Raw genomic sequence first — 21,270 nt, forward strand, 5'->3', positions numbered from 1 at the left:
AAGCAAGGTAAATTCTGTTCTTGTCATGAGAACAACAGTCTGGCTTATTAACCATGGGTCTCTTTTCAGCTCTCTAGTACCTTGTATATGTTACTTGGAGTAACAATTTGATTTTGTCAAATGCCAGTTTGAGATAAAAGGAAGAAGCAGAATTAAGTCTGCTCTCCTGTAGATTAGTGTACCTGGCACTGTCAGGAGCAGTAAGAGACATTTCTTGCAGTTAAATTAACAACTTGCATGAACATACACAAAGAGATAACCTCCCCCTGAAGATTTAGCCATTCCAAGTACAACACACCCGTACTAACTTGAATAGTGCCACACCACGATTTTCATCAAGCCCTCCCCGCTTTGTACAGCTCCTTTGCTAACCCATCCTTTGTAAATAACACACTGTAACCCAGCTTCAGGTAAGTGACTGAGCCCAGCCCAGCAGAACCCCAGCACTGATGACACTGTGTTAAAGGTACCTTTTTAGTCCATCGTTTTACCCCATTATATCCTTTGGTTACGAGCTGTCTATGAAAAAAGCTGTTAAAGAAATGAACCTATAAAGAGAGAGAGAGAGAGAGAGAGAGAGAGGAGGAATGAGCATAGAAATTTTCATGCACAGTCATTCCCCTTCCCCCAGGATAATTTATACAAAACAACTTGTAATGAGGCAATATTTAATGCAGGTTTAGAAACAGAACCCCAGTAGGGACAAACAGAGGCTTTGCCAAGCCTCCACTATTACTGTTCTTCAGCAAGCTAATAAAATAAACCTTATTCTCCTATAATATATCATGTGAGCCACCGCAGCATTTATATTTACATTTTTGTATCTCCAGGCATATCATGTTTAATTTTTTTGTTGGGGACTGACTTGGGAGAAAAACACCAGGGCAAGAAGTTAGTTTTTGTTGTTCTTTACAGGGATCATGGAAGAGAACACTGGAAAAGTGGGGGTGGTGAAGGGAGTAACTTCTGGCTTTAGTTGCTGGAAGCTGAGACTCAGAAAAAGAAAATTGATCAAAACACTTATGAGATTTAGTCCAACAACATTGTCTTTGGTATTCAACTCTTATGACCAGCTCCCAGCAAGAACGATATTCTGCTATTGAAAAGTATTTTTAAGATATGATTGATCCATTTGGTAAGTAAAAACTGACATTTATGACAAAAAAATGTAGGCTCATGCAAAAAAAAAAATCAGCTCCAGGTTAACACTATTATTCCCTGTGCTTAGCTTCTTGCAATTACAGGAACAGATTAATACAAACAGAAATCTGCAACATCTGTTTTTAATAATTCTCCTAGTGTAGAGGTGGTAGAAGGCTTGTTACTTGAAAAAAAAAGTTAGAAAATTCAGCAGCTGAGAACACGGTCTAACACCCATTAGCTATGCCAACAGACTTCAAAACCACATTCTGAGGTACCAGCACAAAATCTCCCATGAGGATTTCAATTATGCACCAGGAAGAAAAAGCAGACACAAGCAAACAGACACAATCTCCAATACTCCAAGCCTAGCACACTCAGGAAATATAGAGAATACTAATGAAGAATCACCATCACCTCAAATCAAAGCAACAACACTTTCTTCAGAGCTTGAAGATTTTAAGAATTACATTTTGCAGAGCTCTTCTAAGAATGGCTTTGTTTGGTTCTTCCTTTGTGGTCTCACCTGAAAACTGTTCTGCCCTACTAGTAAACAGATGGGTTTTTATAATTGTCACTGCTGAAAATTTAATCACAAAATGGGGGGGTTGTTATCTTGATTTTTTTTTTTTTTTTGCTTTCTTTCTCTCAACTGCCACCAACAGTCAGGCACTGCAGTTGCAAAGCTGTAAGCATTCTGAGGATGTACAAAACAGAGTCCTGCAGAGTCAATACTGCCAAGGAACCAAGCAGCTCTCCACACAAATTCACATTCACCAGGCAGGCAGCTGACACAGCTTGAGCTGTTACAGCCCCCACAGCTATGAGGTGGGTGGGAGGGTGAGTGCAAGCAGCACATGTGCATGGCTCAGATGCTAACACTCAGGGTTTGTCATCTCAGCAGAAATCCATCTTCATCAGAAATTCCAGCTGAAACACCAGGCTGGTGAGCAAAAGCATGAATACAGCACTTTAGAAGCAATAAGCTGGAAACAGAAACCTCTAGGGAAGTAAAGAGACTGGGATGGACCAAAACAGGGCATGTGTCCTCTACAGGTACATCAGTGACATTAGATTACCACAGAAACCACCTGCACAGTTAATACAGTCAGTTCCTGAAACAAGAGCAACAGCACTGAAAAGGGAAAAGGAAAGGTAGAAAATCTGAGCATTACATAGCAACAAATTATAGTGGAACCACTCAGACCATCATTGATTGAATCCTGATTCTGTACCTGAAGTGTGCAAAGTTTCACCTTCCCCTCTCCATCTCTCATTAGGTACATTTGCATAATAACAAAACCCCCTCACCTTTTCAGGGACCGCATCCATAACGAGTTCACCATACATGTTAATTATCTGGAAGAGTCAGTAAATAGTTAAATACATACATCACACATTTTTAAGACCCAAATTCACAAGTGCTCATAAAACATAGGCCCCTACCCACTTAAACCAGCAATATGGAGAGAAGCCTTTAGAGCCACATCATCTGAAGGACAAGCACTCTGCAACTAATAGTGGTCATCCTGGAGACAGACTGTAACTAGCTGCTTGAAGTCTGCCTCAGTATTAAATGCAGTTTAATTTAATTTAAATCTACTGGTGCATGGCCTGGGCTCTGCAGCCTTCCTGTTTTACTGGCTGTAGGCCACAGTTTGCTGTTTTACCCTATCATTCTTGTAATCTGCTCAAGCTGGGGATGGGGGAAGTTACTAAAATCTATATGGGTAGCTACTATTTTATCAAAATAGTACAACATCATTTTTTCAAAAGGAAACAGTCTAATTATGACACCTCCCAGCTTCCAGACTTACTGCACCTGTCACTGTAAAAGCTGCCCACCACTCCTTTTACTTGTGAAGTAAGGATAGTCCACCTGTAATGCCAGCAGAAGGTACACCACTGGTATTCTAATATAAGTGGGCTAAAAAGGGTTTGGGAAGCACATAAACACCAAGCATGTCTGACCTGGTCATTCAGCCAGTTCTGGCCTTCCAGTGTAGCCAAATCATCCATATCTAGCATGTGCTTATTATAGAAGACCCGGAAATTGCAAGTGGAGGTTTTTGGATGTTTTTCTCGATACATCATGATTTCCCTGGTGATAAAAGGTTTTCTAAAACAGAATTGAAAAGGTAGAGAAAAACTAAGTCAAGGTCATAGCAAATGGATTCTGCTCTGCTAGTTGTTCGACACAGAGCATGCAGTAGGCAATGCAAGTGGTTTGTTCTTTACCAGGTGTACAATGTGATACTGCTACACACCTATGGGAGAAATCTTCATTAAAGACTTCTTTTAATCTTCCCATGACATCTTTTTCACAGAGTGGTACTAAACTGCCGTATTTCTTCATAACCTCATCTAGGAATCCTTTAAATATACCAGAAAAATGAAAGTGCAAACAGATAAAAACCTTCTGAGTTCACCAATCTAATAAAGCTCTCAGTTCTTACAGATACAAGCAGCAGTCATTCTGCACCCAACCAACATGCAGCACCACACATGCCAAGTACATATTTAAGAAAACTAAGCTCAAATTGGCAACATTAAATAAAAGCGGGGGTAGGGGAAGAAGGACAAAAATAAAGCATGAATCTGATCACTCAGCTTCACAGGAAAAGATCAGCCCCTGTTCTTGTCATACACATACATATCTACAGCAAACTAATTATACCAGTGCTAGAGAAGAATCCATCCCCTTCCCTACTTCAATTAGCATTTTAAATCATTTTACTGCAACGTGAAAAGCCATCAGTTCATGCAACAGGTTTCACTGAAAAGCCAGTATCCTGTCCTTATGGCAAACAGAATGACTCTCCTCAAATGCAGGCAGCTGGAGCTGGCAGTGCTTGCAGTCTGCTCAGTTCCGCTGCCGCACCACAGTGAACGGAAAAGACGCCAGACAGACCACGGCAACTTTAACTCCTTTACCCTTGTGTCCTAGGGATGGCATTTAAGGTGACACAGACAGCCATGTCAACTTGTCAGGGCTCAGGAAAACACTGAGCAACCACACCAGAAAAAGATATTAACTTGGAAATAATGAAGAGATGAATGCTGGAGGAACTGAAAAATCTAGGAAATAGATTTTTTTCTTTCTCAAACAGAAGACTGGAACACTGGAGATATAAATTCCACACAAGCATCCAAAACCACTCTGAGAATGAAAGAGAATGCAGAACAGGATTTCAACACTTGCTAGTAAACAAGATAAAAAAGACCAAGTTGTCCAGCTCTCTGAAAATGTACTTTCACATGCAGCAGAAAACATGTGTTCTGTGTACAGAAAGCTGGATCTGAGATCAGAGTCCAGGAAAATTGCATTAATCCAAAGTCCAGGACTCTTCTGAGGCTGGGATGTGATGGCAGAGCATCACTGGATAGGGCAGTGTGTGCTTATGAAGGCTTTAAGAACATTTCCTGGAAACTTTCAAGATCAGGATAGGGAAAAGCAAGATGAAACATTGGACAGAAAAAGTGCCAGAAGAACAGCAGTAAGAATAGAAACCAAAGGAGAGAGACCAAGAAAAAACCCAAACCACAATGAGCTGAGAATAGCAGTGAAGATATAACAAGAAGTGTGACAGAAGGAAGGGATTGAAGAGCAAGATCAAACCACATTGAAGCATTCTTCATGGGAAAAGAACCTTCCTTGCAATTCTGCCACATTTTTGCCTAACAGCTTTTATCCCTTACATCCCAGTACACTATGACAGGGAAGATGTTTCTCACTCTGGATAGAAGTCTAGCTAGACAATGCATGGGGCTTATGAGTGTACCTTACTCTGTTTTTTATACAAAATACAAAAATTTTCAAGGCTTTTTATGGATGCACAGAGGAAGGACTGTTCTTGTCATTACAACTAAGAGCAGCAGAGCTCCAGACCTCCAGCAAGACTGACCTCACTTGGGCTGGTGTAGTAACTCAAGGAAGAGAATACAAAGTTCAGCCCCAGGGCAAAAATGAGAGATCATGAACAGGGTTTTACCATGGGGCTGTTTGATACCTAATAGCATTTCTGAATGCACTAAGCATTGCAGCCCATTAACGCTGGAGTTCAGCTGCTGCAGGGAAATTCAAAACCCAAGAGCAGCCCTAACACTTCCACCTCCTTCATGTTCCTACCCCAGGAACTCTTGCCAGGTTAGCACTATCTTTTAGGGTGCAGTTAATTATTAACAACACTCCTAAACACACAAGAACTCCTGCACACAGTTATACCACAACTAAATTTCCTCTTTACAGCTTTTCAGCTGAGAAAACTCACAAGTACTATACTATCAGACCACAAAACTTTAACCTTTGCCACCCTGATACAACCTTGGCTCTTGCCTGTTACAGAAGCACTACATCTCTTTTTCTGATGTACAAACTTTAGAAGTCCATTGCAGAAGTGATCTCTTCACTGGGTTACCACAGTTTCTCTCAATTTCTCAGACAGCATCTGGTCCTTGCTGGATCTCATAAAGCCAGTCACAAAGATACACAGCCCATACTAACTTACAGATATGGATGTGGAGAGCTAACTCCTCTCTTGAGGTTCACTGTCTCCTTCTTCACATTTTGCTTTATAGAAATCAATTGCAAAATTAAAGGACAAATAGGTAGGCAGAAAAATCAGAGCATGTCAAACTTCACACGTTTCCTTTAACACTCACTGACACCAGCTTGAAGTTTATGGGACTCTAAAAAGCCAATTTCTCCAAAGGAAGTTATCAGAACATCTCTGAAGTTACACTGATGGTACAATATGGCACAACGTGTTAGCTTACTGCTTCTTACTCTGTGTGTAAAAAGCTGCTACACATAAATAAGACACCAATTACTATTTTTATCATGCTCCTCTTTAGAGAGACTATCGAATACTGCATGCTCAGCGTAGCACAAAAAAACCCCAAAGCCTTTTTGCCGAACCTTTGCTAAGACTAGTCTTTTTAAAATATATTATTTTGTAGGATTCATTAAGCTTACTCTGTGAACAATTGGAGAGAAAACCAAGGGAAAATGAACAATAATTGGCTATTAAAACCTGAGTTTAAGTGATTTAGTTTAAGACTAAGAGCAAGAGAAGAGAGTATAAGGGTAGAAGGAAGCATTAGTATACCTAGGATTTTCAAAAAACAAATTAAGAATAACAATTGTCAACCAGTTAAAAACCTGAACCTTTTGATTCCACATGATAAGACATTTAAAATATGTATCAACAATATTCTGCAGATCCCAATTAAACTACATTGTATTCTCTAAAACAAAATAATCTTAAAATAGCTTGTCAGACAAACATTCATTTGTCCCTCCTTCATGCAGCTCTCCTCTTTGCAGCCTCATTTAATCAAATGTTATGCTAAGTGACCTTTACAATTCAGAGTAAGAAACAATTTTTGTAAAGGAATTAACACAATATATAAATTCCACAATACATGCATCAGCTTTCAGGAACTCCTGGATGCCCTAAGATATTTAAAAAGTATACCACAAAGCCATGTTGCCAACTGCTCATCAGCCACTCGGGAAGTTTTCTGACTGTTCCTCTTGCCTCCCTTCCGAGTTCCTGATTTCAGTCCTGTGCTTTCTGGTGAAGGCTCCTCAAGAGGACTTTTACAGTAAGGGTGATCTAGTAGTTTTGAACTAAAAATGTCCAAGTTTAAGGAGCCTTCTACTTCCATCTGGCTAGAGCTGTCCTCATTCTGTGTCAGCTCCATGGATAAAGGTCCATTTGCAAAATTATCACTGACATCAGAATCCTGCAAGGAGGACTGCAACAGTGTCATTCCATCTATACCCACAACCTCCTTGGATTCTTCACCATCTTGATCTGAAACAGCAATTTCTTTTCCTGTCACAGAGACAACAATGTCAGAGCAATGATCCTCTGCTAGAGCCCCGTTGGTCTCCACTTGGTGCACGGTTTCTGTCTCCGGAGAAGCTCTGACATGCAGTTCTGGTGGGCCAGCATCCACACTGCCATCCTGCCCTCCGGATTCTGCATCCTCAGAACACGGCTCAGCAGACACATCCTGTGTGTGGCAGATCTCAGGTGCACATACTTCATTCTCCGCTCCTAAAGATTTGGGTGTATTATTGTTCATATCTGATAAGCTGTACCGCTTCCAAAGACGCTTACTTTTAGATTTCCAGGAGGAAAACAAATTACACAATCCACTTTCAAAATCCCGCTGAAGTGTTTCTTGATGGTCCCTTGTAACTCTCTGCACCCACCTTTGCTTGATTTTTCTTAATTTGCAAGTCTTGCCTCTTGCTCGAAGTTTCGGGAATTTTATGATTCTATACCGAAACCTAACCATAGAAAGTTTCTTATGCATCATAAATAAAAATCTCTTTTTTACAGTATGATGATTAAATTTGGACCTCTTTAGAACTGTCAAGGGGCCACAAGTTCCATTCCACTCCCTTTGCAACAGCATTTCCTTTTATAGCTGTTTAAAACTACCAGGACTGTGTTGCCCTCATCATTATTGCTCTCCTCCCCGCTATATACAAAACCACCTTTCTTTACAGGTAAGGCAGCACCTTGCAGTGAGCCACATGAGACATCATGGATGTGGCCAGAGATGCTATTGAGAACAGCAACAGTTTCAAATTCTTCATTCAAGGGATCTTCACTCTGAAAGGATTAATTGTTGAGTTTCCTTACTGCTTTTCCAGAAGAGCTTTCAGCTTCACAATAGGGACAGGATACTTTTGCTCTCAGTAGTTTTTCAAGGAAAGCTGCACGATTCAACAGTAAGTTTCGGAGAAGTTTCTGAATTTAGAAGCACATCAGGAGCCCACCTGCTCTGGAGCTCAAGTGTCTTCCTTCTGCACTGCAGTCTTCAGTACAGTTTGTTGTGATTTAAACTCACAAATAGCTGAGCACTGTGTCTCTTCTTCTAGCTTAGGAAAACTTGCTTTTGGAAGCAGTATTTCCCAAGCTTCCCAAAACCAGTGGTCCATCTTCCAGACTGGGCCAGCAGCTGACTTCTTTGCCAAAGCAAATGTCTTCTATAGCTTTTCATTTTTCTGCTGCATTATGATCTTCAAAAACAGCTGAAAGAATAAGGGAAATTAATTCAGAATTATCTGGACTGTAACATAATAGCAAAACACTAAGGTACATTCCTCAGGCCACATGCCTATCTAAAATTCCACCCCTCCTTCAATCACAACCCCACATTCCCTAAGACATTTTCACTTGCACCCAGAGAAAAAACAAGCAATAGTTGCAATGGTTCGGTGTGTAAACAGGCTTTGCTCATTTACCTTCCCTAGAGGTAGAGCAATAAACAGGTAATTCCCACCCATCCCCATGCTCCCTATGTGTAATTCATGACTCTCTAGCCTGAGGTCAAACCTCTCTCAATGCCTATGCCGTAGGGTAAGCACAGTTAACCAGCTTGCCTCAAAAAGCCTTTGAAAAAACAAAACTTTGAAGTCCAAGTTATCAACAAGTGTGTGCAGGTACCCCACCCCATCAGCACTGTACAAAGGAGCCCTTACTCTTGTGCAATAAACGTGAGCAGCCTCTGAAAACACTTCACAAGCTTGCACAAAGTTTTCCTTTAAAGGAACAGCAAAACACAAACACCCACAGAAATTTTGATTCTCTGGGTAGATAAAGAATGACACAGTTTACTCCTGAAGTAATTGCTCTGTACTCACAGCAACACCTCACTCCATGACACCACCACTATCAGCTTCTATAATCAGTGTTTATCTTTGCATTAACAAAGCGGTACCAATGCAGCACAGCAGCTGAACATCTTAAAAATTCCTTTCCCCACAAAAAAACCTGCATCTCAAAGTGTTCAATAAGGAACTTTCTTCGACTACACAAGTGTGTGAAGCCTGCATAGTAATAACTGTTTATCTTCACTACGTGGCTAAAAATATTAATTAAAAGTTAGAAAAATCCAGAAACACAAGAGGAAGGCAAAAGCAGCACACACAACGTGAGATGCTTCACGCAAATTGCCCCAGCCTCACTATGTACATCCCAAACTGTATTTTACAAGTTTTTATTTTTCTCAAGTTCAAAAAAGGACTTTTTTTTTCCTGCCCCCCATCAGACTTATTCTGACTTACAGACTATTATAGCAAGTTTCACCTTGGCCATGTCAGTCCTAATCATTACACATAGGCATGTGTATCTCAAAATAAAGGAGTCTATAGGGTCTAGAAATGAAAATAAAACATTAACAACTGGACTTTTAAGGCAACTATGAATGATACCTGCAAAACCAGGTATTCCAGGCCTGACTTAAGAAACTCTTTTCCATTTTTCACTCTGCTCACCTTAGACACAAACAGCACTTGGGATTGTTTTTTGTTGTTTTGGTCTTTGCTTTTTTTTATTTGGGTTTTGTTTTTTTTGTTTTTTTTTTTTTTTTGGTGCAGGAATGAGAGGGGAGGGGAAATGCAGAGAGGACAAATAATATAAATTACCACTTGAGTAAGATATTCCCAACACATAGAAAACTGTCCAGAATTCACTGGACCTACAATGTAGAAAGAAACCTCCACTTGACAGAGAGCACAGCTTAACACTATCAAAGCACTGCAACAGGGCCTGGCTCTTTTGTAACCCTCTATTACTCACCACACAACTCAGTTACCAGAAAAATCAGGACATAACATCTCATCACACCAATTTTCTTGTACTTACTCATCTAGCACTTCCATATTTCTCTATCCTAGATGCAGTTATACGCCTGCTTTTCCACTACAAATTCTGTGTCTGTCTATTGTGTGCAGAGCTTACAAAACATTCAGTCAGTGGCCTCAGTAAACATCAGCCAAACCACAGGCTTGCTAGGACAGCTTATTCCAGACACATTTCATCCAGGTAAAACAAACAAACCCAGGCAAATCTCAACACTCTCAACAGAGCCCCACACACAAGGGGCTTCTGTGCCAACACAGTGAGTGTTGAGCGCTTTGAGGAGGCAGAGCAGATGAAGGCAAGGTTTTAATCTTCCCAGGCTCTGCAATAGGTGCCACATACCTGCCAGTGTTTAAGAAGACTCCTGAACAATTTGGAGTCTTCACCTTTATCCTTGCTCTCCCACAGCCAAGCCCAACAGCCTCCACAGACACTGCCTCAGACATAGAAAAATGCTTTCTGAATGGCCAAGGATTACACAGGAGCTGAAATTCCTGCAGCTGCCACTTTTCTACCCATAGGAGACTGAACTCATGATCATAGCAGGAAAAACACTGAATCAGATTCTAGCAAAGGTAAGTCCTGGTAATAAAAAGGACCCTGGCAAGGGGTCAGGCAAACCTGAATTCAAGGCAAACGTGAATGGAGACAAGAGTGATGCCACAGTTTCAACACAATTGCAACAGCAATAAAAACAGATCACTTGCTCATAGGTGTCATGAAATCCAGCTTCTTAAAACTGCAACAAAGGAAGATGTTAGGAAAGCTGCTCTACCTACCTGTTCTTCTGTTTCACTTCTATCTTAGAACATTAAAAAATGCTTTAATTACAACTTACAGGATTAAAAAATATTTCATGTTTCTCTGTGATGCCCACACCAATTTCTCCACATATTAAATTTTTCTGTACAAAAAAGTTTCTCCTTAAAGTGTAAATAAAATTTGAGTAAGACACTTAATCTAAGCAAAGTTTTCTTGCTCTCCCCTCTCCCTTTTCAAACATGATTGTTTTGAATCTGGATCCCCTTAAAATAAAGGCCTCCAAAGAACAGTTAATTCCAGTCCCTAGGAGCTGAAACAGTTCACTTTTCTAACAGGAGTGTTACTTGGAATGACAAAAGATAATCCATATACAAATATTTAATTCAAGATGCTGCTTGAAGAACTTACTTTCCACCACTGCTACAGGAGTATCACTGGGTTTACTTGGCACCATAAACCAGCAAGACAAAAAGGACAGCTTAGAAGTGCACTGCTAGAAAAGGAACTGAAGTGAGCAATGCAAAATCAAAAATAAAGCAAGCACTGCCCGAAGTTTAAGAACCTGAAGAGAAAGTGAAATATTTGCCCCAATCATTAACACGGATGAAAAACCTCTGAACTGAGGAATTTGCACCGCTAACAGAGTTGTCTGGCTAGTCAGTGGAGGTAGCCAGGTTTCTGTGCTGTGCTGTGAAACTGCACAGGGATGCTGCCAGTACTACATCAGCAAACCTCAAACTCAAAACGCCCAAGATGTACAGATGCCAAAGACCAAAAGTGAAAGAAATTTACCGTAACTCACCCCTTTAGCTGTGCTTGACATACCATCTGCAAATGGTTAAATATTAAAAGGCATAACCTATTTTGCACTGGATGAAGACCACCCCAGACTGTTACACCACAATATTAATGGCAGATTCTGATTAGAGATTTGCTTCATACTCTAATTTTTTAAAAATATATTTGGGAACCACTCACTTTTCAGAATACTTATCCCAAGAGCTCTGGTAAGCTACAAGCAAACATGACTGTAGGAACTTGATGTCAAGCACTGCACACTTGCATGGGAATGGAGGAACATGAGGCCCTTGTTACTTTATGAGTAACAAATTCAGTGCACACACAGACACTGTATTTTCCTTAGATCAATCAGCAGATTGCTCTGTTTGCAACTTACATGGCTGCAACTTACATCACCTTCAGTGAAGCTGACTACTGTAAAAGACTTTACATTCATATCTTTCACCCATTATAAGCCTCTTAGTTTAACCACTCATTAGTCCTTGGCAGTCCTATTTATTTTTGACAGTTTTAGAGACCTCAGGTTTTAACTGAAAAGCACACAAATTGGGAAAGCAGTCCCAGCAAATACTGCTGACAGAACCCTACCAAAGGTATCAGACATCTGAACTGTTAGATCACAGAAACCTTCTGTCCACGCAAGTGCAGAACAAACCCCCAGCACTGCAGAAGAGCTGCTCCTTAATGCTTAAATCACCACAAGCCATCCAGGGCTGTGTCAGCGTGCCCAGTGGATCAAATGACACATGGAAATTCTTCTGTTAAAGAAGCTTGTTTTTAAGAGCATCAGTAATGTAAATAAAGTGAACAGCTTTGAGAGCGTGGCCTTGAGCAGGCAGCAGTAACTAATGCATCACCTGCTTCGTGGGAGGCAGTTCTTACAACACCCAGAGTTCAGCCTTTCCCTCTGGAGATCTGGGCAGCTCCCAAGGACACGAGGTAAGGAGGAAAAAGAAAGCCAGCCTGAGACTATGGGTGTGCAAGAAGATGTCCTCCTTCCCCCAAGCAGAATCCAAAATTGGAAAGAGAGAGAGGAAGCTGGAGAAGGGTGTCTCTCTTCAAACCACCACGTCGCCAGAGCTAAGCTGATAAGGTCAGGAAGTCTGAAATGACTCAATGAGCACATGCAAAAGCAGACTCACAGCAGTGGCAATTATCCCCTCCTTCTCTTTCTTTTCTGACCAGCACAGTTCTGTGGACTGTTGAGTAAACATTTTGTCCCAGAGGTGAAGCAAGCCCTAGGCACTTTGACAAAACATAACTCATTAGCACAAGACCTTACAGAAATAGCCAAAGTCCGAAGTTACTGACTCAGAGGAACACAACAGAACACGTAGCTGGTGACCTCGTGGGCACTGCAAGGCTTCAACTCCTACAGTTACCATGGACTCTCCTCTCAACCAGCACTTCTGGGAACTCACACTCTCACCTAGCTGGCTACACAACTACTAGATTTATTTCTGGCAAGATGATAGAATTTACTTACAGAAACATCCTCCTTTAGGCTAAACTAGATTAATGGAGATAAGTATACTAGATAACAGAACTTTTAAGAGAAATACTATCACAAATCAGAGACGGAAATTTTCTAGATTAAAGAACCTAAAGATCCTTTTGTATAAGCAAAGCATAAGGATATAAATATTTTTTAATCTTCAAGCTTTGGACTGATTTTAATGAAATGTGACTCTAGCTCTGTTCCTTCCTTCCTGAATACCTCTGCAAGGCAGAAGCATGGAAGTAGCTGAAACGAAGTCCATCAAACTTGTCTCTCCAAGCTCTGTGAAGGGAATAGAAACTGGTATTTCATCTGAGGTCCTTGAATGTATCTGAGGTTAAGGGTCTCCTTGATGCTTTCTGAAGGCCTTCCTTAAGAGAGAGTGTATTTCTAAAAGTATTAATCACATTTTCCTGCAGATTTTAAAAATCACTTATTTTCTTGTGTTAGCAACATGAAAAGCTGAGGGTATTACCAAAGGCAATCCATCTCTCTTCTGAGCGGGAAGTCTGGAACAAGTGGAGTTTGGAAAAGGTAGAGCACATTAGTTAAACGCAGCCTTTAGCTGAGGAATCCATCTCTGCTGTGCCTGTCCTGTGGCTCAGCACCCAATGCTGCTGTTGCTGCTGAGCTCCCTGGCCCTCCAGGCCAGCACAGCTTGGAAGGGCTGAGGGAGGGGAGAGCAAATAGCACTGGAGCAGATAAGCGCTGTGCTTACACTGCAGGCTGGGGGGCTCAGGGGGAAGACAACTTGGAGGCAGAGGAGTGGGGTCGAGAGCCCAGTGACGGAGAAAACAAAGCTCTCGCAACACCTGAAAATTCCCTTCTACAGCTTCCCAACCCCATCATCGCCCCAACTCTCACAGCACGCAGTCAGGGAGAGCCTCCCCGTGCTGCCCAGGGCACAGCGTGCCTGGATTCCCCCCACTCCCGCTGGTCACAGCCCCGCGGCAGCCCCCGGGCAGCGCGGGGCGGGCAGGGCAGGAGGCCGGAGCGCAGGGAGGGCCGGAAGGCAGCGCAGCCACACGCGGCGCCCCGCGGCCGCCGCCCGCCCGTCCGCCCGCCCGCGGCCCCGCGCTGACAGCGCCCGGGCCCCGCCGCTCCGCGGGGCCGAGCTCCGGGCGAGCCGGGGCCGCCGCCGCCGCCGCCCCCCGCTCACCTCTGCCCGCGGCGCCGCCCGGCTCAGCCCGGCCGCCGCCTGGGCCGCGCTCCGCCCCCGCCGCTCTCGGGCCGGAGCTGCGCCGGCGCCGCCGCGTCAGCCCTGCGACGGGCGGGGAGCGGCCGGGCGGCACCGCGGGCAGGGCCCGCCCGGGCAGCCGGCGCAGCGGGGCCGGGCCGGGGCTCGGCCCCACCCGGCCCAGCCGTTCCCCTTCCTGGCCGCGTTCTCTGGGATGCCCTCGCGGGGCTCCCGTGGGGCGGGCGAGCTGCGGTGCCGAAGGTGACACGGGCCATCCCCGGTACCCTGCTCCTTGCCCGGTGCTGGGACCTCGCGGCCGCCGCTGTGCCCGGGAGCGGCCGCGGAAATGAGACACTCAAAAATGCCAAGCTGACTTTTTAAAATAAACCGTTAATTAATATCTCCGTCTATGGAAGTGCTTCTCAAAAATCTAATTTACAAAATAAAAAAACTCAACCTGACCTTTTAAAATAAACCGTTAATTAATATCTCGATATATGGAAGTGCTGCTAGAACTCCCCAAATTAAAAAGTTGTGCTGTTAACTCTGGCCCCAGCAGTCTGGCAAAGCTGCTTCTCCTGCGAGGCAGAGCTTGTTCCTCCATGTGCTGCCATGTGTGGGTCATCCAGCATCTCTGTGCCCCAGTTCCCCTGCTGGCAGCCGGGGAAGAAGGTACAGGCCACTTTAACCTCTCTGCTTCGTTCTACAGAGACATCATGGAAATGGGAAATGCTCCAAAACCATTGCATTTTTGTTGCTGGGTGGAGAAAGGTTACACTTCCTCTCACTTGGTAGCCCCTGTGAGGAGAATCTGAAAGTATTTCTTCAAATAAAAGAAACCAGTGAAGCAAGGATGATTGGGTAACAGCCATGTTGCATCGTTTGCTGCTATGGCTTTGCACGAGGTGAACTATTTTGTGATCATGCAGTATTCATTATGCTATGCATTCCTTCAGGAATTACAGTATCCAGGCTCTGGATTGTGAAATGCTGGAACAAAGAAATTTCAAAAAAGGGATAGAGAAGACAATGGGGTGATGCAACAAACAAAACAGCAAAGTCCGTGCCAAGCTGAGAGTTGCTGGCTTTTATCTGTTTGTTTGAAAAAAATCCAGCCTGGCTCTCTCGTTAAATACAGCGCTTTCCTAAGAACCGTTTGTTCTTCCTGAACAGTAAATCCAGCCAAAGATGGGCTAAACAGTTTCAGAGCAACAGGATGAGTCCTCTGGCCTTTATGAAACACACAGTAAACAGGGTACACAGGGCAAGGCTCAGGCCATGAAGTTAAAAAGGAATATAATAAATAGAAAGAGGATTTCTCCCCCAATCCATCCGAGTGCTGCAGAGATCCCTGCATCTAACAGCACCTCTGCACTCGCATCACTGCCTGACCCAGGCGATCATTAGCAGAGTATATGCCAGGCACTTGAGACACATAAATGGGAGACCAAGTTCATGAGATCCTCTTAAAAAATCATATTTGACTTTTTAAATGTGGGGTTTTATGAGCCTTCTGGTTTTGCCTGTGAGGATCAGCCTTATCACACGTTCCTGCTTACTCCCTGTCCGTGAGGGCTAATAGCAGATCTTTAAAAACTGGAAGCTGAGATTCTCAGTGAGTAAGATGCCTGTAAACACCAAGGCTTTATGGAATGCCTGAAAAACATGAGACTTGTGAAAATGAATAAATAAATAAAAGCCAGACTTGGCAATGCTGACAGAAAGGACTGAATACCAACTGCATTACGGTAACATTTTTGTGGCCAAACTTGCAGCCTCAATGTTTTAATGATGGCAGCCTTTAGTGCATTTAACAGAAGCCTGGATTTGATTCTTTTGGAATAAAAGGGCTTTTGAATGCTCTGTAAAGGCAGTTTCCTGACTTCATTGATCGCTGACACAAACACCAGAATTAAATCTCCTACATCTTGAGCTAAAGCAACAATCCCATTAATTCGGAGAGCAGTGGGCTTGTACAGGAAGCAGTTGCTGGAAGAGGACATATAGCATGAGCTGAAGCAGTTGGCTGCTCTCTTAGTCTCATGCCGCCAAGCAAGAACAGGGCCAAGGTAAATCTCCATATAACCATGTTTTATTTGGAGGCTGCTAACAGCCAGTCTGAATTCATGAAGGAATGTGAATAGCCACATCAGGAAACTCAGCAAGAGATTATTCGAACTGGCAGGGTTTAAGAAGGAAATTTAAATTTGCTCTTTGTTGTTCCTGCCTGTTTTTCCACTTCTGATTCAGAATAAAATGGAGGATCACTCCAGAGAACTTGCACATTCCTTAACATAACTTCAAGTTGTGATGTAAAGACTATACTGGCAGAAATATCCGTAGGCCTCAGCACATACTTTCATTAAATACATGGAAAAGATTGTTGTTAAATTACAATGAAGTAAAAAAGCTTGAAAAAAGGTACATTCACAGCAGGCGAACTCTAACCTGAACACAACTATGTACATAATGATGGAATGCAGCTACTCTTTGGCCCATGCTTTGGAAGTCTGAAGTTTTTTCAGGCCATAAGAATTTTCATGAGGTTAATCCTTCTATGGCACAGGGGTACAAGAAGTGGGAAGGAAGCAATAATACAGCAGAAGTAGCCCAAGCTCTCTTGAAACAGCTCCACTGCGTAATCTTGCTTCAATACTTCCAGCCCCCACCCAGTTAATGAAGAGAATCTCAGTCTGGAGTTGGAGAAACTCTGCCCCTCCTGCCCCTCCCCATGGCCACCCCATGTGCTCACACCCTGCCCAGGATTCTGCTGCCTCCACCCCCCTACTTGTCCACTTATCCCTCCCAGGACAAGTGCACAGCAACTTCTGAAGAGAAGATCACTTCAGCATATCCCAGAAGTGAATCTTCTAGAATTTAAACATTGACTTCTATATCACAATAAAGTAAAAGCGGCATTTCTTCTTCCCCCAAATTCAATGGACTCAATAAAGATTAAGCCTTATATCACTACAGTCATGCAGATCTGCACAAACCTCATTTAAGGGGTTGCCAATTTTCCAGCAGCAAATCTCAGTACATGCAGGTTACCCCAATGCAAGGACTATCCCTATAATGTATGCAGCAAACTCCAAATTGGATTTGCAAAGTGACCTGGTTAAAAACCCCCAGACCCACAACATTTTAAAGGCAGACTTCTGGTAGCTTGTTTAGGGCTTCTCCATGGCTTGCACAATTCACCCACAGCAGCTTCTGGCAGAGGTGGGGGCGAGGGCACCTCTGACATTTTTACCACTGCAGGGTGAGGCTTCCAGTTCCTCCTCTATGATTATAACCCAATTATATAAATACTGGCTGAGCTTTTAAAGCACGAAACCACCACGACTTGTACATTTACTCAACTGCCTTAAAAATATCTGTACTTTCATAATTACAACACTTAGAAGGATTTCAGAGGGAAAGCTAATTTTCATGAGGGAGAGAGGATGCTTAGCGACTGAGAATGATGTGCATTGGCATCAATATTCTGCTACACTGCAAACTCCTAGAGTGAATCCCCATATATCTGGCATTTCAGGACAGTGCTTCCTGCACAGCAGTCACCCCATAGCCCAGGCCACAGGGCACACAATGCTCTTGCTCCCTGCCCACTTTGTGTGCAAGTCAGAGTAGCTTGGGCCACCCTCAAGCAGTAAAGTGCAGATACGCAGCATTGTGCTGAGGAATGAAGAGCCACACAGCCCATCAGCTCTCCTGTGGCACTGACGGCTGCCCTCACACAGCTGGAGTAGTAAATCACTTGTCCCAAGTGATTCTTGCTGCTTTTGAGTGTGTTCTCAGATCTCACTCGACAGGACACAGATAGGGCTGCTTGCCTGCCCTGCAGGTATGTTTTGAAAACAAACAGATTGAAGTCAACAGGCCTGAGATATAACTGCAGAAGGGACTGTGGAAGTGAAAGAAAGGCAGCCCTAACATAATGTTTAGCTTTGGATTTGAAAAATCCATAATTATGTCTTGCTGTATGTCTGCACAGACCAAAGCTCATGGAGACCATGTACAGGCTATGTTTAAATGAGCTATTCCAGGTACCACAGGCAGTGTTGTCATGGTACCAACACAGGCTGCAGAGTCCACTTCTGAAACCCAGAAAATATGCAGGTAACCACTGCTGTGCTCTGTAGTTCACCAGCTGCTCAGCAGGTAATATAAAGCTAGTTCTAGGTACAATTCCACATGTTTATTTAAGCAACAAAGCCAGTGGAGGAATTTCTTGCTTCCTGTCACTCTTTTTCACTCCTGCATCTCTGTTCCCTTTCACTGTCTCCTGTTATGCCACTACAACTATCCATGAGGCTCACTGGAAATGGAATGATTTAATTTATGCACATGGAGAAAACAAAAACAAAACCAACCAACAACAACAAAAAAAAGCAATACCCAACAGTTTTTCTCTGGTGTTGGATAGGGATCACCAGAGTCGGGGGCTGAAATGGTCAAGGCTGGAAGCATAGTTGGGAATATCCCCTGAGCATGTATAAATGGCAGTAGTCCAAATGGTGTTACAGGAAGAATAAACACAGTTTTTTCTTTTCCAGTCAGCTGCCAATATTCTTCATTAAAACATATTGGTTGTGTTCTCTGTAGCAGTGACACACCAGGGACAAGATCTGGAAGAAGGCTGCCTCCTGGAAGTACTGCTGCTGCACAGCATCCTACTGGTACATTTTGTCTTTTGCTTGGCAGCCAGACGTGGGACTTGCTTTTGACACTGTGCTGGCTTTCAGTGATATCAGATTGTGAGGGGTTGTTTCATCAGAAACAAGAGTGAAATGGAGTAAGGAATAAATTAGAAGAAGGACCAAGCTGTTGTTGCAATTCTTGCAACTTGAAAGAAAAAGAGCTATAAACCAGCAGAGATTAGATTCCCCAAATGATACTATTATTGTAATTACTAAACACCTTCTAAAGCAGGATATAACTACAGTTATTGCAGCACCAGAACTGTACATGGAGAAGGATACAGAACATGCACTGTAGGACAGAAATGAGGATGTTTCAGTTGGTGAAAATCTTTGTTCTCGGGAGAGGCTGGAGAAGCCGAGACCATCTTCAGAGACAAATGAGAGTGCTGGAGGGGCCTTCCTACATGTTTTCAGACCATTGAAAGGCAACTGTGTTCATCCATTTTTTTATCCTGGGAGAATCCACTAGGAGAAAGTAAAGTCAAATAGGGAGTTTGAAATGATGTAGGCAAGGATGTCAGCCTTTCCCAGTGTCCTATGAAGACATTTATGCAAGATCATCTGGAGCTGGGCTGCCATACCTAAGGCTTTTGACACAGAATGAACTTTGCTTTTCAAATTAGAACTGACAAATAAAATAGATTATTCATCTCTATGAAAAGAAAAGAAAAGAGAAAAGAAAAAAGAGAAAGTCTAGGAAATATATTTGCTGCTTAGAGGAAATGTTTGTGATGACAAGTTTATTATCCAGACTTGTGCCCATTTTCTGAGTTGAAGTTAGAAGTGAAAGGAGAATGTCCCAACCCAAGCTAGGGGCCACCCCAACACAGGACCTATCATTTTATAAATACAAGATGATACAGCAAAGTATATCCTCCTCCAGTGGCAAGTCATCAAAGCTAGATTAGATGATGAATCTTCAGGTGAAGAAACCATTCCTTCTCCATTCATTATGGTCACACCCAGACAGCTCCTACAAATTAAACGTGAGGGAGATGAATCTACCTTTAGCAAAAAACAGTTTCTTCCTTTCTTCCCTAACTTATCATCAAAGACAATGGAGAGACATCCCAATCCAGACTCCAGAGCTCTGAGAAGAGGGATGTGATAGGACACTTAAGGTGGTAACCTCCAGACCCAGAAGATACCATCTAAGGCAGATGTTTACCCTCATGTACAGTCATTGGCAAAGCCCAGACAAACCCTGCAGTCAGATAATCCCCTTTTTAAAAACAGAAGTCATCTCTGCTGTACAGTTGAATTATGAAAACATTATGCCTATTGTTTTGAACAAAATCCTGACTCATCCTTAGTTGACCTAGTTGACATCTTTAGTAGTTTCTCATATTTCTGCATTGCAGTGCTGTTAACATATACCTGCAATAATGTTATAAACATCAAGAGCTCCACTTGTTTCAAGAAGTATACCTGTAAATATTCCTACAGGCTTTTATGGATAGTGATCCAAATTCCACATTCACTTTTCTCTGGATAAGTGGGAAAGATGTTAATTTAAAGCCTGTTAGGTAATTGTTTTAACTTATATTTCTTGAACACTTATTTGTAGAATCTTATAAAATGTGTTAAGCTGGCTTAAGATGAGCCACACAATGATCCCATCTAGCTAACATGTTAAATTGGAATAAAGTTGGATTAACTCACAAGAAGAAAAACCACAAAATACTCCAGATTCACCCCAGTGACCAGTGATTCACCCCAGGATGAATTTCTGTTCAAGGAAGATTTTCAAAGTTACTGAAATTGTGGCTGTTGAGCAATTATTCATCTGCAGTTCTGAAGGACATTCTTCACATTCCCCACTTCTACTAAGAGCTTGTAAGTACAAAAAAAAAATGAAAGAAATAAGCAAATGAAATATTTGAGCCTTTTACCAAAACACATTAACAGCTAATCATTATGCAGTCTGGGAAGGTGTGCTGCCATAATGTATTCAATAATGTGTTAAAGTTCTCATTGCAGTCAAACAAAATCTATTGTAAGAGATTTCTAGATAGTCTCCAATTAATATCACTTACAGGAGGTCTTGTCTTTGTGAGGCCAGACCAGCTGGGGCAGCCTGTTGACTGACTGCAGGGATTTTCATCCAGCTCACAGTCAATGAGCAGCTGCTGCTTTCGGTTACTCTCTAAGGCTCACCCATGGAATTTTCCTTGGATGGAGGCCTTGACCACCCGAAAGTGGCAGGCAGGTTCTTGGGCTTCTCCGCTGCTTTCTTGGCCAGGTGATGGCAGTTGGATTTAGAAGAACAGGTCAAATGGTGCAGACAGCAGTGGGAACTGGGACGTGGTTTTCTATAGGAGACATGCAGAATAAAATAATGCCACTGCTATAAATTCTAACTCCAGTCTTTTCTAATTGAGATGGTCTTTAAGCATAGTTGAAATGCTTTGTAGCATTCATACTATGACCAGCTCACATTTGAATGCATTTTTCACAATACAGTGTTCCCTCTTAGAAAGAAGAATCTCAGAGTTTAGGACTGGGATTGCCTCATGTGGTAAC

At 42.7% G+C, this 21,270-nt stretch overlaps 1 protein-coding gene across 50 annotated transcripts in view; it reads right to left on the bottom strand.

The window, feature by feature from the left end:
• The window catches only part of SENP5 (SUMO specific peptidase 5), a 202,503-nt gene that overhangs the window by 34,241 nt on the left and 146,992 nt on the right, over positions 1-21,270 (bottom strand). For 23 of the 50 annotated variants that reach the window (XM_086844028.1, XM_086844029.1, XM_086844067.1 and 20 more), the window contains 5 exons: positions 6,618-8,191; positions 3,408-3,513; positions 3,112-3,259; positions 2,452-2,499; positions 471-548 (listed from right to left, as the gene is read on the bottom strand). In XM_086844028.1, coding sequence (XP_086700154.1) covers positions 471-548; positions 2,452-2,499; positions 3,112-3,259; positions 3,408-3,513; positions 6,618-7,569 — 1,332 coding nt within the window. In that variant the 5' untranslated portion in view covers positions 7,570-8,191. Of the gene's footprint in view, positions 1-470; positions 549-2,451; positions 2,500-3,111; positions 3,260-3,407; positions 3,514-6,617; positions 8,192-10,973; positions 11,231-13,339; positions 13,374-13,582; positions 13,791-14,023; positions 14,137-20,783; positions 21,060-21,270 lie in introns of those variants that run through there. The other 27 variants (XM_086844061.1, XM_086844045.1, XM_086844043.1 and 24 more) reach the window with 6 other exon arrangements.

This window comes from Cyanistes caeruleus, chromosome 10 (genome assembly GCF_971803275.1).
Source record: "Cyanistes caeruleus chromosome 10, bCyaCae1.hap1.1, whole genome shotgun sequence".
In the NCBI taxonomy this organism is placed as follows: Eukaryota; Metazoa; Chordata; class Aves; order Passeriformes; family Paridae; genus Cyanistes; species Cyanistes caeruleus.